Source organism: Nipponia nippon, unplaced genomic scaffold (genome assembly GCF_047370975.1).
Source record: "Nipponia nippon isolate SJK-2023a ecotype South Korea unplaced genomic scaffold, ASM4737097v1 scaffold_7, whole genome shotgun sequence".
Classification (NCBI taxonomy): Eukaryota; Metazoa; Chordata; class Aves; order Pelecaniformes; family Threskiornithidae; genus Nipponia; species Nipponia nippon.
The window spans coordinates 32,751,878-32,771,992 of record NW_028262391.1 but is presented as its reverse complement, the minus strand read 5'-3'; the positions used below and the strand labels follow the sequence as shown (position 1 = coordinate 32,771,992).

General features: G+C 48.6%; 1 protein-coding gene across 4 annotated transcripts in view; it reads left to right on the top strand.

Annotated features, from left to right (window-relative positions):
* WDR59 (WD repeat domain 59) overlaps window positions 1–19,901 on the top strand; it is a 49,941-nt gene extending 30,040 nt beyond the window's left edge. For 3 of the 4 annotated variants that reach the window (XM_087741017.1, XM_087741016.1, XM_087741018.1), the window contains 10 exons: window positions 212–365; window positions 4,070–4,126; window positions 10,214–10,347; window positions 11,768–11,849; window positions 13,250–13,362; window positions 14,452–14,599; window positions 14,692–14,764; window positions 16,315–16,441; window positions 16,884–17,026; window positions 18,157–19,901. In XM_087741017.1, coding sequence (XP_087597143.1) covers window positions 212–365; window positions 4,070–4,126; window positions 10,214–10,347; window positions 11,768–11,849; window positions 13,250–13,362; window positions 14,452–14,599; window positions 14,692–14,764; window positions 16,315–16,441; window positions 16,884–17,026; window positions 18,157–18,392 — 1,267 coding nt within the window. In that variant the 3' untranslated portion in view covers window positions 18,393–19,901. The remainder of the gene's footprint in view (window positions 1–211; window positions 366–4,069; window positions 4,127–10,213; window positions 10,348–11,767; window positions 11,850–13,249; window positions 13,363–14,451; window positions 14,600–14,691; window positions 14,765–16,314; window positions 16,442–16,883; window positions 17,027–18,156) is intronic. The other variant, XM_087741019.1, reaches the window with a different exon arrangement.
* Window positions 19,902–20,115: the final 214 nt, after the last annotated feature.

Sequence of the window (20,115 nt, the reverse complement as noted above, 5' to 3'; positions counted from 1 at the left end):
TACTGGCCTTCAGAAAGTACTGACCTTTAGTGTTAGCTGTGCCCTCCACACAGAGAGGCTGGTCCCTTATGTCACTCACCCCCAGCAGAGACCCCTTCCTTCAACACACCCGAAACGTTGCTAGCCGCTTGCATTAGTGGAGATGTCAGTGTGAGCCTCCAAGGCAATGTGGTGGGTGAAAGCTCCTGAAAGTGTATTCCCTTGTTTCTAGGTCCCTGTCAGCTTTATCAGCATACCATAGTGGCCTCATTACTCCAATGAAGATCCGCACAGAGACTCCAGGCAATCTGCGTTTATATAGCGGGAGTCCGACACGCAGCGAGAAGGAGCAGGTCTCCATTAGCTCCTTTTACTACAAAGAGAGGGTAAGTACCAGACCAGAAAGCCTTTCCTAACACTTCAGCTTTTGTGACCTGTATTCCTTTCATATAGCTGTGAGCATTGCTGGTAACAGAAGCTTCATATTCCTCTCAAGAAGGCATCCTTTTACAGGCAGCTCTGTAAAAATGTCACATGGATTTATCTCCTATTAGTAACTTCTTTACTGATCCTCTCTAGCATTTGACCTGTTTATTTTGATATCTCTCTACACTGACGATCACAGCTTCCTGTCTCCCTTTGCATTATATGGTGTTAAAATCTTAAACTTAAGAAGTTGTAGTCTCCAGATAAGTACGTATCGGCACCTCTGCTTTTCTCTGCACTCCATCGTGTATGTAACTGCAAAGGGTTGTGGCTCTCTGCAGCTTACTGACACCCTCTCCTAGATTATGGGTTATATTTGGGTTATTTCTATTACAGATGTCTCTTTCAGGGATATATGCCCCTTTGGACTGTTTCAAACAAAAATCATTGCTACATGATTCTCCAAAGATCTTCCAATCCACGTACTTCTGGTTTAGGTGTAGGTCTTGCTGTTGTTGCTGTTTACAAGTAAGGCTTTGGGGGAAAGTGGGATTGTTTCCTTCTGGGATATAGTGGGTGAGGAAGACCCGTTGGTAATTGTAGGGTGGCCATAGGGTAGTTTGGAAGCAGCTGAGGGCCTGGTGTGCCCAGAGCAGATGCTGTGGGAGTAATAAGCCGTGCAGCTTGCTCAGAAACGAACTCTCTGTGCTTCAGCAGGGGGTGAAGTGGCTTGCAAAAAATATGGTAAGCTTCCACCAAGAGCCTGAGAATTCAGGGCATTCAAGTAGTTTGCCCTCTGTCCATGCTGAGGGTGCTCATCTGCTGCAGCAATGGAGAGCTTCCAGGTACCCCAAGGAAAGCCAAGAGCTGTCTGCACTCTCCTGCAGTGGAACTTGGGAACTCCCATCCTGGGAGCAGAGGGAAGTCAGAGCCTTGAGTTCTCATCCTTCCTGGGCACTGAAAGAGGTCTTGATTTTCCAGTAGTGCTGGATGTGACAGCTGACCCCTCTGGGACTGTGTCCTGCTTATGTGATGTGAGTTAGTCATCACACCTACCAGCTGTGGGGCGAGCCTCTCTCCCCATTGCAAGCTTTGCCTCCATACAGACCCCTGAAGACTCTCAGAGTCCCCATTCTGGTTTTTGTCCATGCACAAACTTTTTTGATGAGAAGAGAAAACGGTGCTGCCTGGTACAAGAATTTTACAGCCTGTTCTAGTCTTTGCAGGAGAGTTTATTTAAAGAGCTACCTCTGTTCTCTGCAGCATGCTTGTCTCTGACACGCAGCTCTCTAAGATGACAGACAAGGCTAAAAATAACATGTGGAAGCAGCTTGGTGCAATTTCATGTGACCTGTCTCCCCAGCCCTTGTATTGATGGTGACAAGATTTTTGTCAGGGGGAAGAAAAGTCAAGAGAACAAAGCATGTGTGTAGCCATGTCTGCTGAAATACAGAGAAAATTCCTGTGTTCGCCTTCCCCCTGCCAAGCTATCTCCTCACTTGCTGGGTTGGAAGAAGTGTAAGGGCCCTAGCAGGGAGCTAGCTCAAATGTTCTTGCAGATTAAATAGTTTAAAAAAAGAAAACCAAAAACCTGTATCTCCCTTCAGCAAAGGTTTTCTGATTCTTCAGGAGTTGATATCATGACCTCTATTAGATCAATGCTACATATTTTTATGTCATTTCATTGTGAGGATTTTAAAAAGCCCAGACACTGAGTTTTATCTTAAATACAAATTGAAATTTTGTCTGTTAAACTCTCATGTCATGTAACTTCAGCCCCAAAACTGAATTTGTCAGCGATAACCAGGTATTTAAATCCCATGTAGCAAACACTGGCATCACTACCATTAGCAAACAAATGGAATTTGCCCATTGCTAGACAGGAAATATGTCATGTTCCCAGAAAGGCAGGGGAGCTGCTGAATCCAGCAGAGATCTCCTTAGTAAAGCAAAATGGAACTAAATCTGGCACTGAGCCTTTCTCTGCTCATTTAAATGTGTGTGTATATATACACACACACAGACACACACATATATCTTTCTGACTTTTTGTTCGCACATGCACACTCCTCCTTTCTTCCTCCCTCTTTTTCACTCCTCAGAAAAAACCCAGAATAGTAGTCAGCAGAAAGGAGAAGCTGTATCTATACCGTGGAAATGCCATCAGTGTTTCAAACCTGGATATCTCTTAAAGAAGGTGTCATGGCTGTGTTTTTCTCCCCCCAGTTAGAGGGTCATGCCAGTGGGGACCTGGGGACAGCTGTACACAGGGGTGGTGACAGCAGTGTCCTCATGCTTCCCATTAGGGAGTTTGGCAGGGCTTGGAAACTGCTGCTTCTCAGAACATCCCTGAGGCTTCGCCTGGTGCCCACCTGGTTGCAGACCTCTCAGACTCACAGCACGTGGGAGTGTAGGCTGGCAGCAGCGGCTGCCTACAGGAGAGCAGGACTTTGGGGGGAGACTGAGCTTAGTTTGCTACTTCTCCACTATACTGAATTTCCTTCAACTAACCCTTTTCTCCTTCTCTTGTGAGGCCTGGTGGAAGAACGTGTAGCACAAGGCTGCAGTGTCCTCCTCTCTCTTTCTGCGGGGCCCCGCAGCCAGCCTCACCCCTCAGCTCCCTGACTGCAGGGTTCTCCCAGCAGTGAGATGCAAGGGAAGGTAGAGGCTGAAGGCATGGCTGATGGTCCTGACTGCCTATCATCAGCTGGAAATAAATGTAAAATACATTGCACATGACACAAATTTTTATTGTGTTGACGCTTACTGAACTATAACAGAAAATTTTTTTCAAATGAGTGCACAGTAACGTGCTTTGAGAGATTCCATTTATTGTTGCTATAATACTGCATTGAGTACTTAATGAAATGTCTGCAAGTTTGTAATGAAAGCCTACTTTGGAGCTATTCTGCATAGTCAATCGGTGAATTTAATTGCTCACTCAACCTGAATGAGTTCCTCAACCCATAATGACAATTTCCACATGGCCCTGCCAAGTAGCAGGGTCTCTGCATCCCTTCTAATATCCTGACATGTGGCTTTTATTGTTTAAAATGAAAATGAACAGTTACAGCAGGTTCCAATGAATGAAGTCCTGGAGGATGCTGGATGTTAAAGGGATATCTGAGTAAGCAGGAGTGTTTATTTAGCTTCCTGCTGATTTCTGTGCCATGGCGCTGGACAGCTGTTTTAAAAATGATGCAGTTTGCACTTGGCTGCCTTCCTCTTCAGCCAAGAGGAGTAAAACTGGTTAGAGTAGGAGCCTGACATGTGGGGCGCCAGGGTGTTGTCCTCTGCTCTGCTGTCAGTTCATGGTATGAACAAGGCCACATGAAGTGGTTCAGTGCTTCTTGCAGTAGTACAACTCTGTGCAGAAGACTTTATTCAGATTTCTGGTTGCCGAAGTCTTCCACAGAGGCTGGTGGGGGGCACAGACACAGCAGCCCTTGCTTTGCCAGGGCCGTAGGTAATGTATAGTACAATTGTGTGTGGATGAAAGGGGGGATCGTGGTTTGCAACTGTTCGTTGTGTAACAGAACCATTGGGAACAGTATCTTTTACTCTGCTGGTTCAGGGCACTTTTCATTTCAGTTTATTTACCTTTGTCTTTAATTTTCTTGGTGTCTTTCTTCCCTTTTCTTGGGTATAACGTTTTCACATACAGATGTCTCCTCGCTCTGCCCGGCGACGTTGGTCCATACAAGCAATTAACGACTTCCCGGTACTGTGCGCTGTGCTAATACTGTCCTTGATATAACCCTGTCTTCTGCCTGAGGGCCCAAGAATAAAATGCCACCTGCCTGCCTTTGAGTAACCTGCACAGAGGTGGGGGACTTGCACTCCACACAGGGCCTAGGGCTTCAGTAAGAGTGAATGCACGTGTAAGTGGACAGGAGCAGACGCTGTTTGCAGGGTATAAATACTGACCTACAACATGCCTATGTTACCTGGCCTAGCAGTCAGGAAAGGATGCCGAGGGGTAGTCTGAAGCGTAAGACAAGATCAACCTCTAAGAAACAGAGAGTGCACTGCAGAGGAGCTGAATGATTATTATGCGTCATCAACCAACTGATGAGACTGACATTAGAGCACGTCAGTTTCTGAAAAAGATTAAGCCTTGCTGGAGAGGGAGGATCACTTAAGAGCTGTGGAAGAAACAAACTGGTTGAGTTGCTGACAATGATCTGTCATCTCATTAAAATGAGCTGCCTATTCTCGGTGCAATGCATCATAAAGTCTTATTTCCTGGAACAATAAATAGAACTTCTCCTTAATTTGTGATCTTCTCCCAGCCCCTGGAATCACACCACCCTGCATGCAGTTCGAGTGGTTGCACTTCCAGCCACCCTGGCAGGTACTCCCCCCGTCCCGGCACCTGCCTTTCCGAGACTACTCTGACAGTCGTTTTCCATTAGTCAGGTCCACGTGTCCCTCAGGCCTGAACATCATTCATGTGAACATCTTGATGATATCAGCGTTGCTCAAGCTGTGCTGTAAATTTGGGCAATTACTCTCTCATTGCTCATCTGCCAAGCATAGGCAAAGCTTAGAAAACTCCATTTCAATTTAAAGATGATCTCTTTAGGTCCGTTTTTCTTAATGTCTGTGTGAACAACTGTTTTTTCACAGCTGCTGTCCTTCATGCTGTTAATTCATAAGACACCAGGGAATAAAATAAAGTCCTGTAACACCTAATTTAACTTGGTATAATAAGATCAAGCCTTCCTAATTACAACAGCTCTAAGACTATACTAGCAAATAATAGGTGAAGGAAACCAGAAGTAATTTACTTGACTCCATCAAGGCTTTTTGCAAAGAGCTAATAAAGAGATGTGAGCAGTGGAGGCAAGAAATGAAGTTCTGTCTTGGATCAGGAACAGAGCAAAAGAAAGACAACCAAGCAAGGAACTTGCCAGCTTGTGGTGTGGTAAACTGTGGTGCACAAAGGGCCACGGTTTAATTCCCTTGTCACTGACTGGGAAGGAAGAGCAAGTAGTGATGTGAGAAAGTTATAATTTTGTGTAACATATACTTAAAAATGATACATGGATTAGTCCAAGCCTTGAAGGATTGATTGTATTTGTGGATAACCTTTGGAGGAGGCTAATCACGCTCTCTAAAGTGGGCAGTAGTGCCCAAGACGAAGACGCAGACATGCATGAAGAGAGGTGTGGATTATTTGTGCAGACCAGGTGCCTTCCTTCTGGAAGAAGAGCTCAGCATTGCTCGAGGTGCTCAGGGAAGCAAGATCTTAGCAAGTCTAGAAGAAGGAATTATTCCTCCTCCTTTCTAGCTAGTGACTAGCCTCCGCTTCAGAAATGCCAGTGCTTCAAGGCAGGTGCCAGCTATTAATTGATGGAAGCTATAAGGAAATACTCCTGCTGTGGGCCACTTGATTCAAAAGTGCCTCAGATTGTTTAGCCCCTTTGTGGAAGGTGCCCAGTACTGTGGGAGGTGCTGGAAATAGTAAATGTTGATTATTTTGAAGAGAAAATCCAGGCAGTGCTGCGTGACCTGCATGGGGGAGTTAATCTGTAGGCAGTTGTTCAGAATAAAGGAGCATAGCTTTCTGCAGGGAGGCAGCAATTTTAAAATTTTATGGAAAAAAAAAACGACATGAGAAGCAGCTTGAACCTGACTTTGAACAGGTTTAACTCTTTACTTTGTAAATGCCTTATTGCAGCTTAATCTTTGGCATCGTCTGTTCCCTTCTGTCCGCAACCTTTCCCTTTGCCCTACTAACACCAGTTTACGCCACGAACCCTGAAATTTTGTATATGCTTATGCGAAACAGGCACTTTACATTTTACGATGCTACTTACAGCACTGCCTGCCTCAGCAGGATCCAAAGACACACACACCCAACTGTTCAGCATCCTTTCCGAGCAGGCATGCAGCATTTTGTAACTACTTCTGCTGAGTATGCAGTGATGATGGTGGTTGCTACGAAGCAGTTGGTGGCTTATTCTTGGGCTATCTGTTTCTACATGTAACCCATTTACTGCCATCGTTATCACCTCAGATTGCAGCAAATTACAGCCTTGGGTATGGTAGTGCAGGTGCAGGCTGGCTTTTTTAGTCATTATTCAGTGCTGTTCCCCACTGTCACCTCCAACCCCATGATTTGTCATAAATGCTCTGGTTTCTTTCCTTCTGGTGCTCTGAGGAACTGATGAGTCTTAATTTACTATCACTGTAGCTATTTTCTTTCTTTTCTTCCTCTCCTTAAACTCTCAGGAGCAGCTGGGTAGATGGAGTTCTCCTTGGCATGGATTCTAGGCTGCAGAAAGAGCTAGAAATGTTGGGGGCAGCACAGCCGACCTGTGTCTTTGACCTTCAGCTGTCAATAGTTAGCTTGGTGCATGCATGTTGATTTCTGCTTCAGCTCCAACCGTTATGTACCCTGCTCCCCCTCGTGACCTGTGCTCCAGCCCCTAGGAAGAGACTGATTTTCTCTTCTATCCTAATGCCCGTGAGCCTTGATAACATCATAGTGGGAGCTTCTCCTGGGAGAACAGGTGAAGCAGAAGGGAGAGAGGAACCTTGTGGTGGACCTTGGCCAGACAGACCCAAGCTAGAGCTCTCCTTGCCTCTGGCAATCCCTGTTAAAAGTGCTCAAATACTGCCTGGCGGAGAGCTGCTCCTGTAATTAACGCCAGCAATTATTTGGTTCAAAGTAGAGCTGCTGTCAATGGTGATGAGCTTTACCTCATCCATGATGTTTCCCATACTTCTGATCATAGTTTTTTTCTAACACTTTGCTGCTGTAGCTGAGGCAAACCTGAGCTGCAAAAAACCAGACATTTTTAAAGGTGACTGTACATGTGGCTTTTATGATTTTCTTCTGTCACAGCTGGAGGGGCAGGAAGTAGTGGTCATGGAAGTGTAGTACTGGCGGGGCATATGGCCATCGACTGACTCTACTCCAGGAGCTGCACCAGTATAGCATTAGGGCTTCCCTTTTTGCCAGCAAATAAACAGTGCTAAGAGGAAGAAAACAGGACGATTTTGTTGTGAATCCAAGTTTTCAGGGGGTTCTGCTACATTTAGTGTTTTCATTTGTCTGGTGATATGCTAACAGCAAGCAGTGGGAACCATTCATGGGATCTCTTTTCCATTCTCATCCTCATTTGTTGTCATTCTCCTCCAAAAAAAAAAAAAGTGACTGAATTACCTGTGGAAAATGATACGTGTTGTCCATGTTTCTAGTCTTTGAAATGCCTGTTGGGAGGCTTCTTCAGTCTCTTGCAGAGGGCAGGAGCACGTTGAATCTGTTCCCGGTGACGGGGCAGAGAACCTGCCTCGGTCAGAGGGAACTCTCCTTGGCTGCGAGTCCTGGGGGCAGCTGGTTTACAGGCAGTCAGGAGGTGGCAAGTTGCTCTCCAAATTATCTGCCAAGCTCTAGAAGCCCTTGGTGATAGACCTGCAGAATGCGATTCTGCATCTGCAAGCGTGGGTTCAAATACCTGCTCAGACACAGCACAAATAACAGCTTTTGTTGTGAGAAGCCTGGTAGCCCTTCCAGGACAGTGCCTGAGCTCTTGCCCTGATGGCATGTTGTTGTGCTGGGGCTCCCAAGCTTTGCTCAAATATTGGTTTTGGCAGCATCAGCAGCTCCTCGCTGCACCTAGAAGACAGCATTTGGCTGCCCTGACAAGGAATGAGGTACAGGTGCGACTATTATTTGGGAACCTTGTTGTAATACAGGCCACATCCTTCAGCACGGGAAGGCTAGCTGTGTTTTTAGGTGTTATGAAAAGAGGTATAGTCTGCCCGACAGCAAGAGAACCAGAGCTGATCCAGACAGTGCCTTGATCAGGAGATGATGGACTGAAGAGAGTTTGGTCTCCCACCCGACCATGTTCTAGCCACTTTCCACTGCATAGCGCTTCTCAGCTTCAGAGTGATGCAGTAGATAAATACTGCAGGCAAATTCTGCTTGGATGAATTAGGACTTGAGGGGATGTGGCAGAGAACAGAACCATGCCCCAGTCAGCCAGCTTTTCCATAGGACTGAATGCTGACGGCTCTGTTTCCACCAGCGTTTGGCACCTCTGAATATTGGGCAGCGTGGCCACTCTGTTCTTCTTTGCTCTGGGGAGCGGTGGAAGATCAGGGGAACTGGTGATGCTCTGTCATGTAGGCATCCCTGGAAAAATTCACCTTCACCTCCTTGAAGTCTGAAACGCCACCTTCACTTACTGTCAAGCCTGTGCTTGAGCCTCTGAGCCTTGGTCACCCGGTGTCCAGAGTGACACTCGGGAGCAACATCCTTTTTGCTTCTTGTGGCACGTGCTAGTAGTATGCTCAGCATGGCAAGACCTCCTCAGCACGTTCACCTAAGCTTGGGCCAGGCAGGCAGTGAAGGAAGAATTAATTTCTTAAGGTTATTAGTTGTTTTGTTTTCTTTTTTTTTTTTTTTTTAAGGGCACTTTGTGTCTGTGATAAGCCTGCCCAGGTTCTCACAGGACTGCATGATCATGGTCAAAGGCAGTTTGGCACCCAGCCATCCCAGAGCTGGCCTGATATCCACAGTAGAGGTGACCCTGCTTGCAGGCCAAAGATTTGCTCTTCCTGTAGCCCAGCCCGCTCTTTAGGAGCACTGATGTGTTGCATGTGTGAGTGCTGCCTGCCTTGCAGAGCCATCAGCAAGCAGAGCCATCTTTTGCTGGCCCCTTCAAAGGGGCTGTTCTGCTTCGGATAGGGCGTAGGAAGTCCCACCACAAGTGCCTCAGGACACCCTCCATAACAGTATGACCAGGAGACACTTCTGCGTAGGAGCATGGACTCCGTGTGTCAGGGAGAGAACACGCCACAGGGGAGCAGCATTGCAAAGCGTCCTCCGCTGCACTTAGGAACCCTGCGTAGCAGCCAGTGCTTCTCTCGATAGAGCTCCAGTGCCTTCTGCCTGTCGTGCTGCCGCACAGCCTCCCATCCCTCCTCCTCACCCTCCTAGAGCGAGGAGCTGGAAGAGGCCAGGATACCAGCCAAATACTCTACGATGTTTCGTACAGCCAAGGTAGCTTTATGCAGCTTGGCGTTAAGATGGCCTCTGTGTCTATTACAGGGAGTATTTGGGAATCTTGGCTTCTTGGTTTTGTTCCCTTGTGTTGATTCCTCTCCTTTCTTTCCCCCCCCCCCCCCCCCCCCCTTATGTCCTGAGCCAGCTGTAAGTAGCTGTGAGCATGGTAGCTAAGGATCCTTGCTAGGAAAACTTGGGCCCTGCTTTATCATCTGCCAGTTGTTTGTTTAAAGCTGTTGATAAAGCAGGAGGTGGGAGCCCTGTCCTGGGGCTAAACAGGGGTGTACTCAAACACTGAAAGAAGAGACCAAAAGAGACAGTCTGGAGCTGTCAGCTTGCCCCGAAGCTAAGGGCAAGCAGAGGCTGCCTCCCACATGTCTCTGTGCTGATGTCAGCTGAAGTCAGCGGTGGTCTGTGTGCAGAGGGTTCCCAGACCAGACCTCTAATGAGAATGATAATTGAACCGTCCTCCTGCCAAACCTGCCCAGGTTTGATTGGCATCCCGATGCTGATTTGTTCTCTTATTGGCTTTCACAGGGGAACTCACAAAATACTTTTTGAGTGAGTTTGACCTTGAGCTCGCTGCCTTGACCTGCTTTTCACTTCCTACAGATGGAGATGCTTGTTCTCCTGGGCATGTCATGGATGTTTTCCAGGGTAACACAGAGCCTTCTGAAAGGCAGGTTTGGGTGCTGCTTGCATTATTCCTGACCCTAGTGCTTTGTTCCCTGGCCCGAGAATCTTTCTGTCCTCCTCCCCAGTAACACGTTGTCATTTGTTCTGCAGAAATCAAGGAGGTGGAAAAGCAAACGAGAAGGGACAGATGCCAACAATCGACCCATCAAAGCCGCCGGGAAAGTTATTATCCAAGATATTTCCTGCTTGCTGCCTGTCCACAAGCTGCTAGGAGAGCTCTACATGTGAGTATGGGCTGGCACCTTTTCCCAAATGAAAGCAGCCATCTTTGGCATTGCTGTGCTTTAATCCCGAAATCAGTCAGCAATGATCTCTGAATGCTTCCTTACCTTCTTCCTCTGTTCTTGCCTTGCTGCTTTTTTATGGTATCCCTCTCTGCCTCTGAGAGGGGACTTGTCTCCTATAAATCTGAAAAGTGTGATGGGGTATTGTACACAGAGTTTGAACCCGTGCTCCAGCATCATCACTGCAGGTTCAGGTTTTCGTCGGCTAAAGAGAGAAATTATCAGTACAAATTCTTTTTCAAATCTCATGTTAAACTCCACAATTAAATGCACAGGCTTAAAAATCCCAATAAATGCACATTCTCATACTATAAGACTGTTGTTAGCTCATAAGGCTTTTTAATTTCAGAAGTGTTTGGAGTGACCCATTAACTTGGAGGCTTGGTTGTACATGACAGTGTCAGTACAGCAAGTTCTTCTGCTTTAATGGAAAGGATGGAGAAGTTCTGTTTGGTTTGTTTGTTTTTTTTAAACAAGAAGGTTCTTTTTCCAAACTGTCTAATTCAGATAGTTACAAAATCTCTGTTCCTGAATTTTTGCTTCCTTAGCTTTGGTAATACTATCTGGTCCTTCACAGAATTCCCAGTCTGTGGACATTCAGGGAAGAAGCAGTCTTGCCTTCTTAAAGGAGGGTGAGGAAAAAAAGAGAGAAGAAATCTGCCTTCTCTCTTTTCTATATTATTAAAAAGAATGTTCTTTAAAAAGACCTGTTGGACCTTTCTTCTCTGGATATCTCATGTGTGAACAGCCTGACCCTTTTCCATTTGCTGTAAGATCTTAAGCAATAAAAGTGTCAAGTGTCTCAGGAAGATTTCTGATGATAAGCAGGAATGCCCATGTGGGTTTCCTCAGCCCACCTTGCCAGACTCTCGGAGACTTCCTGGTGGGTGCGTTATCCTACTGGGGAACAGGCTGAAGACCAGTCTGCTTCTCCACGGCGTACCGCTGTCTCCCTCCAGGTCAGTCAGAGCAGACCAACAGGCTGAATGGGAACAAGACCATGTAACTGATGACACCGGCTTCTAGGGACAAGAATGAATCTTGGCTTCGTGCTATCCTGGCACAAGTTTGGTCTGATATCTCCTTGGAAGCACTACATCTTAGGATCAGTCCCAGCTGGTTCGAAGCTGGACTTGATGTGCAGTGTGTTAGGGAAGATGAATAGTGGGAGTTGCCAGAAGGATGGCAGTCATCCCTGAATAACAGGGTAGGAAGGGATGAGATCCTGGCCATGCTTGCAGGCTTGTATTAATGTGGAAGTTCTGGGCTACTCACTGCTGCCAGTACCACTTTCCCCCATCCCTCCCTACCTTCGTAGGTAACGTGCCAACCAGAGCTGAGCTATCTCCTTTCTTTTTAGACTGAACGTGAATAATATCCAGGAGACTTGCCAGAAGAATGCTGCCTCAGCCTTGGCTGTGGGACGGAGGGATCTCGTACAGGTATTATGTTGAAACAGACCTCTTCCTCAGCGTGCTGTGCTACCCTCAAATGGCTTGTGCTGTCACCTTGGTACGCCAACAGCCACCAGGGTTCAGCAGTTGTTCCAGGGAGTCTCTGGTTGGTGAACCAAGGCCCGTGGAACAGCCACAGAGGTGGTCTCTACCTCATTGACTCTTGGCATCGAGAGAGTCCTTCCCAGGGCTGCAGGCAGATTGTGTTATGCCCTTTGCCAAACTGAGGGAAGCACATTTTTCAGGGAATTCCTGCAGGCAAAGCGAGGAATGCAGCCTACTTTTGAGTCAGCAAATGGAGTGACTGTGCACACAGTTGCCTAGCTGCTGTCAGCATTTTGATCGGTGATTTTGTCTTACTTATGTAATCGTTCCCATTGTTTGGTATTCATCTGCACTGGTGCTGGGTGCTAACTGCAGCTAGCTTCTCCCCGAGAGAGTCTGAGCCCTGGGACCCAGCCCTAGAACAGAGCTGGCCCTTACCTTCAGCTAGCAATAGGAGAAAAATGGCTATTTTGGCCCATCCTTTTCCATGTGATTAGTCCGTCGCAAGAGACAGAACATTTGACAGGACTCAGGAGTGCCTGAAAGAGATGGGAGCGGGCTGGCACTGCCAGAGGAGCCTGTGCACCTCTCCTGAGCATTTGGCTCTTCCTAGACCTGGGCAGGGAACATGCATAGGCTTACCTGATCCAAGCAGAAGCAAACTCAAGCTGTTGTCTTGCTTCTTGGTGGGTTCTGCTAGACCAGGAGAGAGAAGGTAGGTCTAGTTCCCCTTTGTCTGTGCTTCATCTTGCTGGCTGGTTTGTCCACATTGGACCAGAGCTTTGGTGGAATAACCTCAGCAGGATTTCTCTGAGATACCTCTGTTTCTTGCTTGTTTTTCCCTGTCCTATGTAACTCTAGCCTGTATTGCAGCTTGCCTTGTTCCTAGCAGACATGGAGGCTTGAGTTGCAGGTTACGTGTAAGATGTGCTCCATAGCAGTGTAGCAAGTGGTGTCTTTCCCATTTCCTTTCTGTGCTCTCTGGTACTCAGCCCTGTCCTTGTTTCAGTTTTTCTCCTGTTTCTTTCTCTCTAATTTCACAGTGAGCAGCTGTGGGACTACTGACAGGTCTGTTAGACTATAGACTGTTCTTCTTCAAAGTTTAACCCAAACTCAAAGCAAGTGAGACAGGGAAAGCTTCGGTTTTGTGTTACTCTATATTATTATTTGTGACACAGAGGCTGAAACTGTTCCCTGCTGCCGGTGGCGGTGGGGGGGTGGGGGGTGGGGAGGCTGGCAAGCTCCATTATTATCTGTCTGTGAGTGAATTTGTGCACACCTATGCCCTGGGAGTCTGGTTATTTCTAATTGTAGCTTTGATGCTTTTCCTTCCTGTTTACCAGGTTTGGTCACTGGCCATGGTAGCCACTGATCTCTGTCTTGGACCGAAGTCTGACCCAGATTTGGAGATACCTTGGGCACAACATCCATTTGGACGCCAATTACTGGAGTCCTTGTAGGTGTCTGAATGCTGGGGAGGGACTGGGGAATGGTTGCTGAAGCAGAGCCCTCTGTAACTATGTATGTTGTAGGGCACCATTTCGGACTTGGAATAGTGCCACGGCTTGCATTTTTTTTTTTCCTCTCTCAAGCCTGAGATGCATCAAGAAGGGAAGCTGCAAGTGTGTTTATGACATGGAGGAGGCAGCATTTGGCCTCCCATCTAGCACCCAAGTCTTCTTTGGCTAACGTTGAGCAATAGGCCAGGTGCAGGTGGAGCTCTGCTTTCCAGTGTGCCCACAATGCCTGACTTGGGATTTTGGTTTTCTGCTCCCCACCTCCTAAATGAGTGTGTTGCTGCAGCTGATTTGTCCACCTTCAGATTCGCTGTTGCCATGTAGCATTACTGGAAAATCATTCCAACTGGTCTCAAAGCCAAGTGTTAGCAACAGCTGTCCTCCTGCCAGTGAATCTGTTCAGGAGGGGACATAATTAGTAATTGATGTTATCTGTTGATATGCCCTATTTGGAGACACAGGATTTGTGTAGTGTACTTTGTATACTATTGCTTGACCTAGCTCTTTCTTGCTATGTGGCAGCAGTGGGAGGGGAGCATAGGTTGTTCTTCGTCGCTCTCAGAGCAATCCAGGAACTTCACGGCCATCCAGAAAACTTGTGTTGAGGTTTTGCCTTGAAATATAGATGCAACATGCTTGCCTGTAGAGGGTTTTGTCAAAAAGACATTGTGGCTGGGGGTGAGTCTAATGGCTCCAGCTTTACATCCAGTTAAAATCAGTTCTGTGGACCTTGTTCCTGAAGCTGCACAAACTCAGGATAATCAGGCCACGAGTACTGCTGGATTCCCAGAGCTCCTATCTTTCTCCCACCTGTTAGGCCACGAGTGTTTTCAGAAGGAGGACTTGGCTCCTCAAAGGTGTGATGGAAAAGACAACCCGGTCCTGCAGAGCGCACATGCCTCCCGTGGGCCGTAATGTCACCCAAACTGATTTATGCAACAAGCTCGAAATTAGTTGCCCTGGAGTCTCAATGCTTTTGCCACTGAAGTCTTCCCAGTCTCATACTGTCTGTCTTTTTCATTTCCCAGGCTGGCTCATTATTCGCAGCTCCACGATGTGCAGACCCTGGCCATGCTGTGCAGCGTGTTTGAAGCCCAATCCAGGCTACAGGGGTGCCCAAACTCCTACGGCCCCTTTCCTCAGCGTGCCTCCAACCTGGCCTCCCACAGCCGATATGTATGACCGCCGTTGCTTTCTTAGTTGTCTTGGATATCTTTGAACATCTCTCATGTAGATGACATGATTTCCTCTCCTTTCCCCCTCAACAGCCGAGCTTTACTTCCTCTGGTTCCTGTTCCAGCATGTCAGATCCTGGACTTGGCACTGGAGGCTGGAGCATAGGTACTGAGACCTGGGTAGTAATCAGAGGAATCTGCCTCCTTTCTGGCCTAGGTTTTGGATGGTGCCTGTGGTGGGGAAAGAAGGGAGTTAGTACAGGCTGTGATTGCAGAGGTGCTCTGCCAGAGCAGCTTTCCAGGGTTTGGCCAACGTGATGTGACCCCATGGCTGGAACTGAGCAGGGCTTGCAGTAACTGTGTCAATGCTCCAGCAGTCCTGCCCCTTCTGACTTCTGTAGCATGCTGCCAACTGGGAAAAACTGTTACAAACGCCCTAGACATACCGAGCTAGGCCCCTGGATCGCAGGTTAACCCAGAGCCAAGAGCTCCCACTGCTACCTTTTCCAGCTGGAGACAAGTAAAGAGAGGGACCAGTTTGTACCATTCTGTTTCCAGCCTGGCTATAGCAAACAGTAGGGGTGGCTGCCTCGATGCTGCCTTGATGCTGTAAGCTTTCCACAGCCCTAGCGCTTTGCACAGTTTGAGGCTGTTGTCCATGCCGACTACTCCTGATAATTTCCTTGTCCTTCGTGTGCCTGGAAATGGCTCCCAGGATTAGCTGCTCCATCACCTGCCCAGGGATCGAGGTGAGGCTGACCAGCCTGCGGTTCCCTGGGTCCTCCTTGTCCTTTTTGAAGACAGGAGTGACATTTGCTTTCCTCCAGTTCTCAGGCACTTCTCCCAATTGCCATGATCGTTCAGCGATTATCGAGAGTGGCCTCGCAGGGTCATCAGCCAGCTAATTCCACAGAGTTCAGGGGAAAAAGCAATGTTGTGCTTTCTCTTCCCACTGGAAAAACAGCAGCGGTTGGGAAGGCTCGGTTCTCGGTGGCATGAATACCCACGGGCCTAAGGACGTTTTCTGCTGACTGTGAAGGTGTCAAAGACAAGTCACTCTTAAGGGCTCCAGTGTCAGAGTTGAAGCTGTTGCCTGATTCCTAGTGATATACGTGGCCTTGGGGCAGCATCAGCCCTGTTAGCACCAAAGCTGTAACTTTTCAGTGCAATATCAAGGCATCTGTGACATGGGGAAGAGTGGAGAATGGGAGTTAATGGAGCTGATGTTGTCTTGTAGCAGTTATTAGCAGTCTTCTCCCTGCCCCCAGGGCAATACCTTACATACAGATGCCCCTTTACGTAACAGCAGCCCTGGTGATGAGAGTCCTCCCTGTCTAGGAAAGAGGAGCCCAGGCCTGCCAGGGATAACATTCCCAAGCAAACTCCGTGGGATTGATTCCCTGGATACTTTTTGTGTAAAGTGGAAGGCAAAAGGGATTCCTCCATGTTAGATTTCTCTGCCTGATGATCCCCATTCCCATCCTGTCACCAGAAGTGCAGTAGGAGCACTGGCAAGTAGAGGTTGGCACTTAGTTTTCTGAGTCAGGGCAGTGTTTGTAGGAATGCAGAAGGTGATACGACCATGTCTTAGAGAGAAAACTGGGGTGTGCGAATGTGTGGTCTTCCATGTCTCCTTCCCCACCCCGGTTTTGACGAGGTCGTGCTCATGAGTGCTGTGCTTTCTGAGGTATGCTCACAACCTTTTGATGCTTGCAGCAAACAAAGACACAGAGCAGGCCTCCACTCCCTGGTGTGAGTCTTCTCCGGATGACTTCCGCTATGGAAACCTAATGTATCCCGATCATCGGGAGCGTGAGAAAGACCAGCATGAGAAAAACAAAAGGTAGGTTATAGCGTGCCTTGGGAGTATTCAGGGATGCGTCACTCTGTGCCCAAGTCATCTGGAACTCTCTAGCCAGGTCTCTGTTGATGCTGTGAGCACTAGAAGGGAAGTAGCACACCTGCTTCTAGACCTTTTCATTCAGACAGTCGTTTGGAGAAGCTTCGTACTGCAGATCGACTCTGCTGGGGTGGCATATGATACATCTGTAAGTGGCCATGGTGGGGGCCCCAGAGGGTAGTCCACCCATTCATCACACCCTTGAGTGTAGAATAAGTGAAGGCCAGACCAGTTAGTGTTCAGCAGTGTTTCAGCAACACAGGGGAAGTAATCTGCTGCTCTTCTAGCAATGTGAGCTGGTTGCATAGCCGTCACTGGGAAGAGGATTGCAACCAGAGTCTCAGAGAGTCAATCAGGTGGATGACACTGCTCTGTGTTCCTCTAGGCTCCTGGATCCTGCCAATACTCAGCAATTTGATGACTTTAAGAAGTGCTATGGAGAAATCCTTTATCGCTGGGGCCTGCGAGAGAAGCGGGCTGAGGTTCTGAAGTTTGTCTCTTGTCCTCCTGATCCCCACAAAGGAATTGGTGAGTCCCTGCTTCGGTCTGCTCCGGCTGCCCAGGCAGACACAGCTCTGCCTCAGGGGCTTCGGAACATGCAGTGGGATGAAAAGCGTCCATTGGATCTGTCCAGAAGTTAGGTCTGCCAGCAAATGGTTTTAGCTTCTTCGCAGCTCTGGGTGGAGATGATGCTTGCAGATGTTGGTTCAAGGGATTTGTAGACTGTAAAGTCTCTCCGGCAAAGCTGGAAACACACATACTGCTACGCGAGCAATGTTCAGCTCTTTATGCTGATGGCTCTTCTTTATTCCCTCTGAATAAGAGCCCAGACATGCACTGTCCTAATCTCTGATTCTGGGCTGAAGTGTTCTTAGCTGCACGCGTAAAATTGCACAATCTCTTAACTGTGGGTGAGCTAGCCAAGAAACGGGCAAATAGAACGTTTCTCCCAAAATATTTTCAGCAGCATAGCTGCCCAGAACTGCCACGTAAGGACAGCTTCCATCTTCTCCCTAGGCCTCTGGGAAAAGATGCACTCTAACCTGGGAGGAGAGAAGCGGGTGAGAGATGCCAGAGAATCAGCGGTTGCTTGCTTAGCTCTTGTTACAGTCTCACCTTGTCACCAGCGTCTCCTCCTGGGGAGTAACTGGAGTGAAAATTGGTGACTCCGACCACTGCCATTGCCCCTCCGTGGATAATAGTCACAACACTGATATAGTACCCATCGAGCGTGCTCTGTGCTCTCTCCCTGATGAGAAACAAAGGCCGTTCTCATTTACTCTTAGCTACACTTCATAGTGATGTGAGGCAGACGAGACCGGCGGGAAGCCTTCACCTCCGCAGCATGTGTCAGCGTGTCCCGAGCTAGGAATCTGACGCATGTTCCCAGCCAACAGCAGTTTAGCTGTCAGGGGAATCGGTGGGCCAGTCTGTGCCCCGGCACGCTGGTTGCCCATGTCTTTGCTCCCATATGGAGACCAAACTAAGACCTCTATAAGTCACCATTCTCCCACCCTGAAGGAGATTTGAGGCAGATCTCTTGGGCATTGGGTTCAGGGGACTCATCTGTCAAACGGAGGGTGCTGTATGCAGGGCTTCTTTGTCCATGATTCTGCCAGCACTAATAGTCTTGCTCTCCGTTTCTTTCCTCCGGCCAGAGTTCGGCGTGTACTGCAGCCACTGCCGCAGCGAGGTGCGCGGCACCCAGTGCGCCATCTGCAAGGGCTTCACCTTCCAGTGCGCTATCTGCCACGTGGCAGTGCGAGGCTCCTCTAATTTCTGCCTGACCTGCGGACACGGAGGCCACACCAGCCATATGATGGAGTGGTTTCGCACCCAGGAGGTGTGTCCCACAGGCTGCGGATGCCACTGCCTGCTCGAGAGCACCTTCTGAGCAGTGGTGACAGCAGGGCACCCGTGAACTGGACTTAATGTTTAATTCCCGAACCATGTTGAATCAGCTCTGCTCCACAGTGTCTGGAGGAGATGCCATGGGGAGCTGAAGCAGGATGTCCTGGCGGTGCGCTGCAGTGATGTTTACAAGTGCTTCCAGTATTCCTACGCTTCCCAAGTTGCTTTCAGACTGATTTGACCAAACTCCCTGTGTCCATTGCTGGCGATGGATGCCAGACCAGAAAAATTGCACACTCCTGCAGAAGGGTGTGTGAATATTGGCTAGTCTCCATTGGGATGAGGAGGTGTTAAAAAGCTCCTTTGGAAAAGGCTCGCCTGGCAGAACCACGCTTGCTCCAGCTACGTAGTGTCTTTCCAGGTGCCTCCTTACAGGGGCTCAAAGTGAGCAAAATAGTTGTCTTTGCACAGTTAAGGCAGAAATAATTTGCAAACAACAGTGAGCTCTAAAGGCAAACTGTAAACTGCACTCGAAGAGCAAATAGTCCATGGGACTGTGACATGAGTTACTTTTGGAAGCCACAGGGTCCTTATCTTGAATGGCTGTTTACATCGTTTAGATTACCCCTTAAACCAAGAGAATGAAACTACGTTTTTCAGGATTACTTCCTAAGTAGCTTCCTACTCACTGGTCAGTACCTGCGGCTGGTGTGAGAAGCCCAGCCGTGTGCCCAAGGTCACTAGGATTAGTTGCTTTCTTCCAGCAGTTTTAGTACCATTATTCTTAAGGTGTCTCCATCTCCTGCTCGGACCGGGTGATAAAATGCACTTTAACTTGCCTGTCCCTGTCTTGTCAGTGACACGTCCTGGTGACTGGGAAAGGCATCTGCCTTTTGGATTTGGGATCCACGCAGTGTTTCCATGGATGGTGGCACCTGAGGGCGTTTCAGAAAGCCTTGGCTTCCTTACTGGGAAAACACAAGGACGCTTGCTCTGTGCAACTCCTTTTGGCTGTTTTCTCCAGGCTCTAGGGGGGGAATCAATGAATAATTTGAGATTTGCTGCCGGTGTGCTTGAGTGATGAGGCTCCTGAGCCGGAGAGGCAGCAATTTCTAGGGGAAAAGGGGTTTTGGAAGGGTGGTGGGATGCACGGAGGCAAAAGGTTTGTGCCTTTTCTCCTTGTGAAGCTTCAACTGGAGAATGTACCGGATCGATCCGTCTGCTTGGGGCTGCGGCTGCTGGGCCCTCCCATCCCGGGGACGCTGCTGGGCCCCTGCCTGCGTGGTCGTGTGCACACCCTGTGCCTCTCCAGAGCAGGCTTCAGCCTGAGCTTTGGTTTGGGGCAAATGTGTGGTCAGGGATGAGCGCGCTGGGGTTACCCCCCACCCCACGCTGGCGCTCATCCCTTCCTCCCACGCTTGCCTGCTCAGCAGGGCCACGTGCCGTGCCCGCTCCCAACCTTTGCGCTAACTCAGGCTGTGGGATCCTGCTGTGGAATAAACAGATGGTGTATCTTAAAACATTAAAACATTAAATTTATTTTTTTAAGTGCTGTTCTGATAGAACTTGGTGTTGCTGTGCTAGTTCTCCCACTGTGGGGAGCCCCTGGCAGCTCTCCCTCCCAGCGTGGCGGTCAGCATGGCACCCCCTGGCCCTCTCCCCGCACTCCAAAGTGGGGGTCCCCCTCCGGATACCTGTGCCCGGTGGCAGCAGAGACCTGCAGTAGCTGGGGGGCTCACCGGCTGCTGCTGGGCCCCCCAACCCTG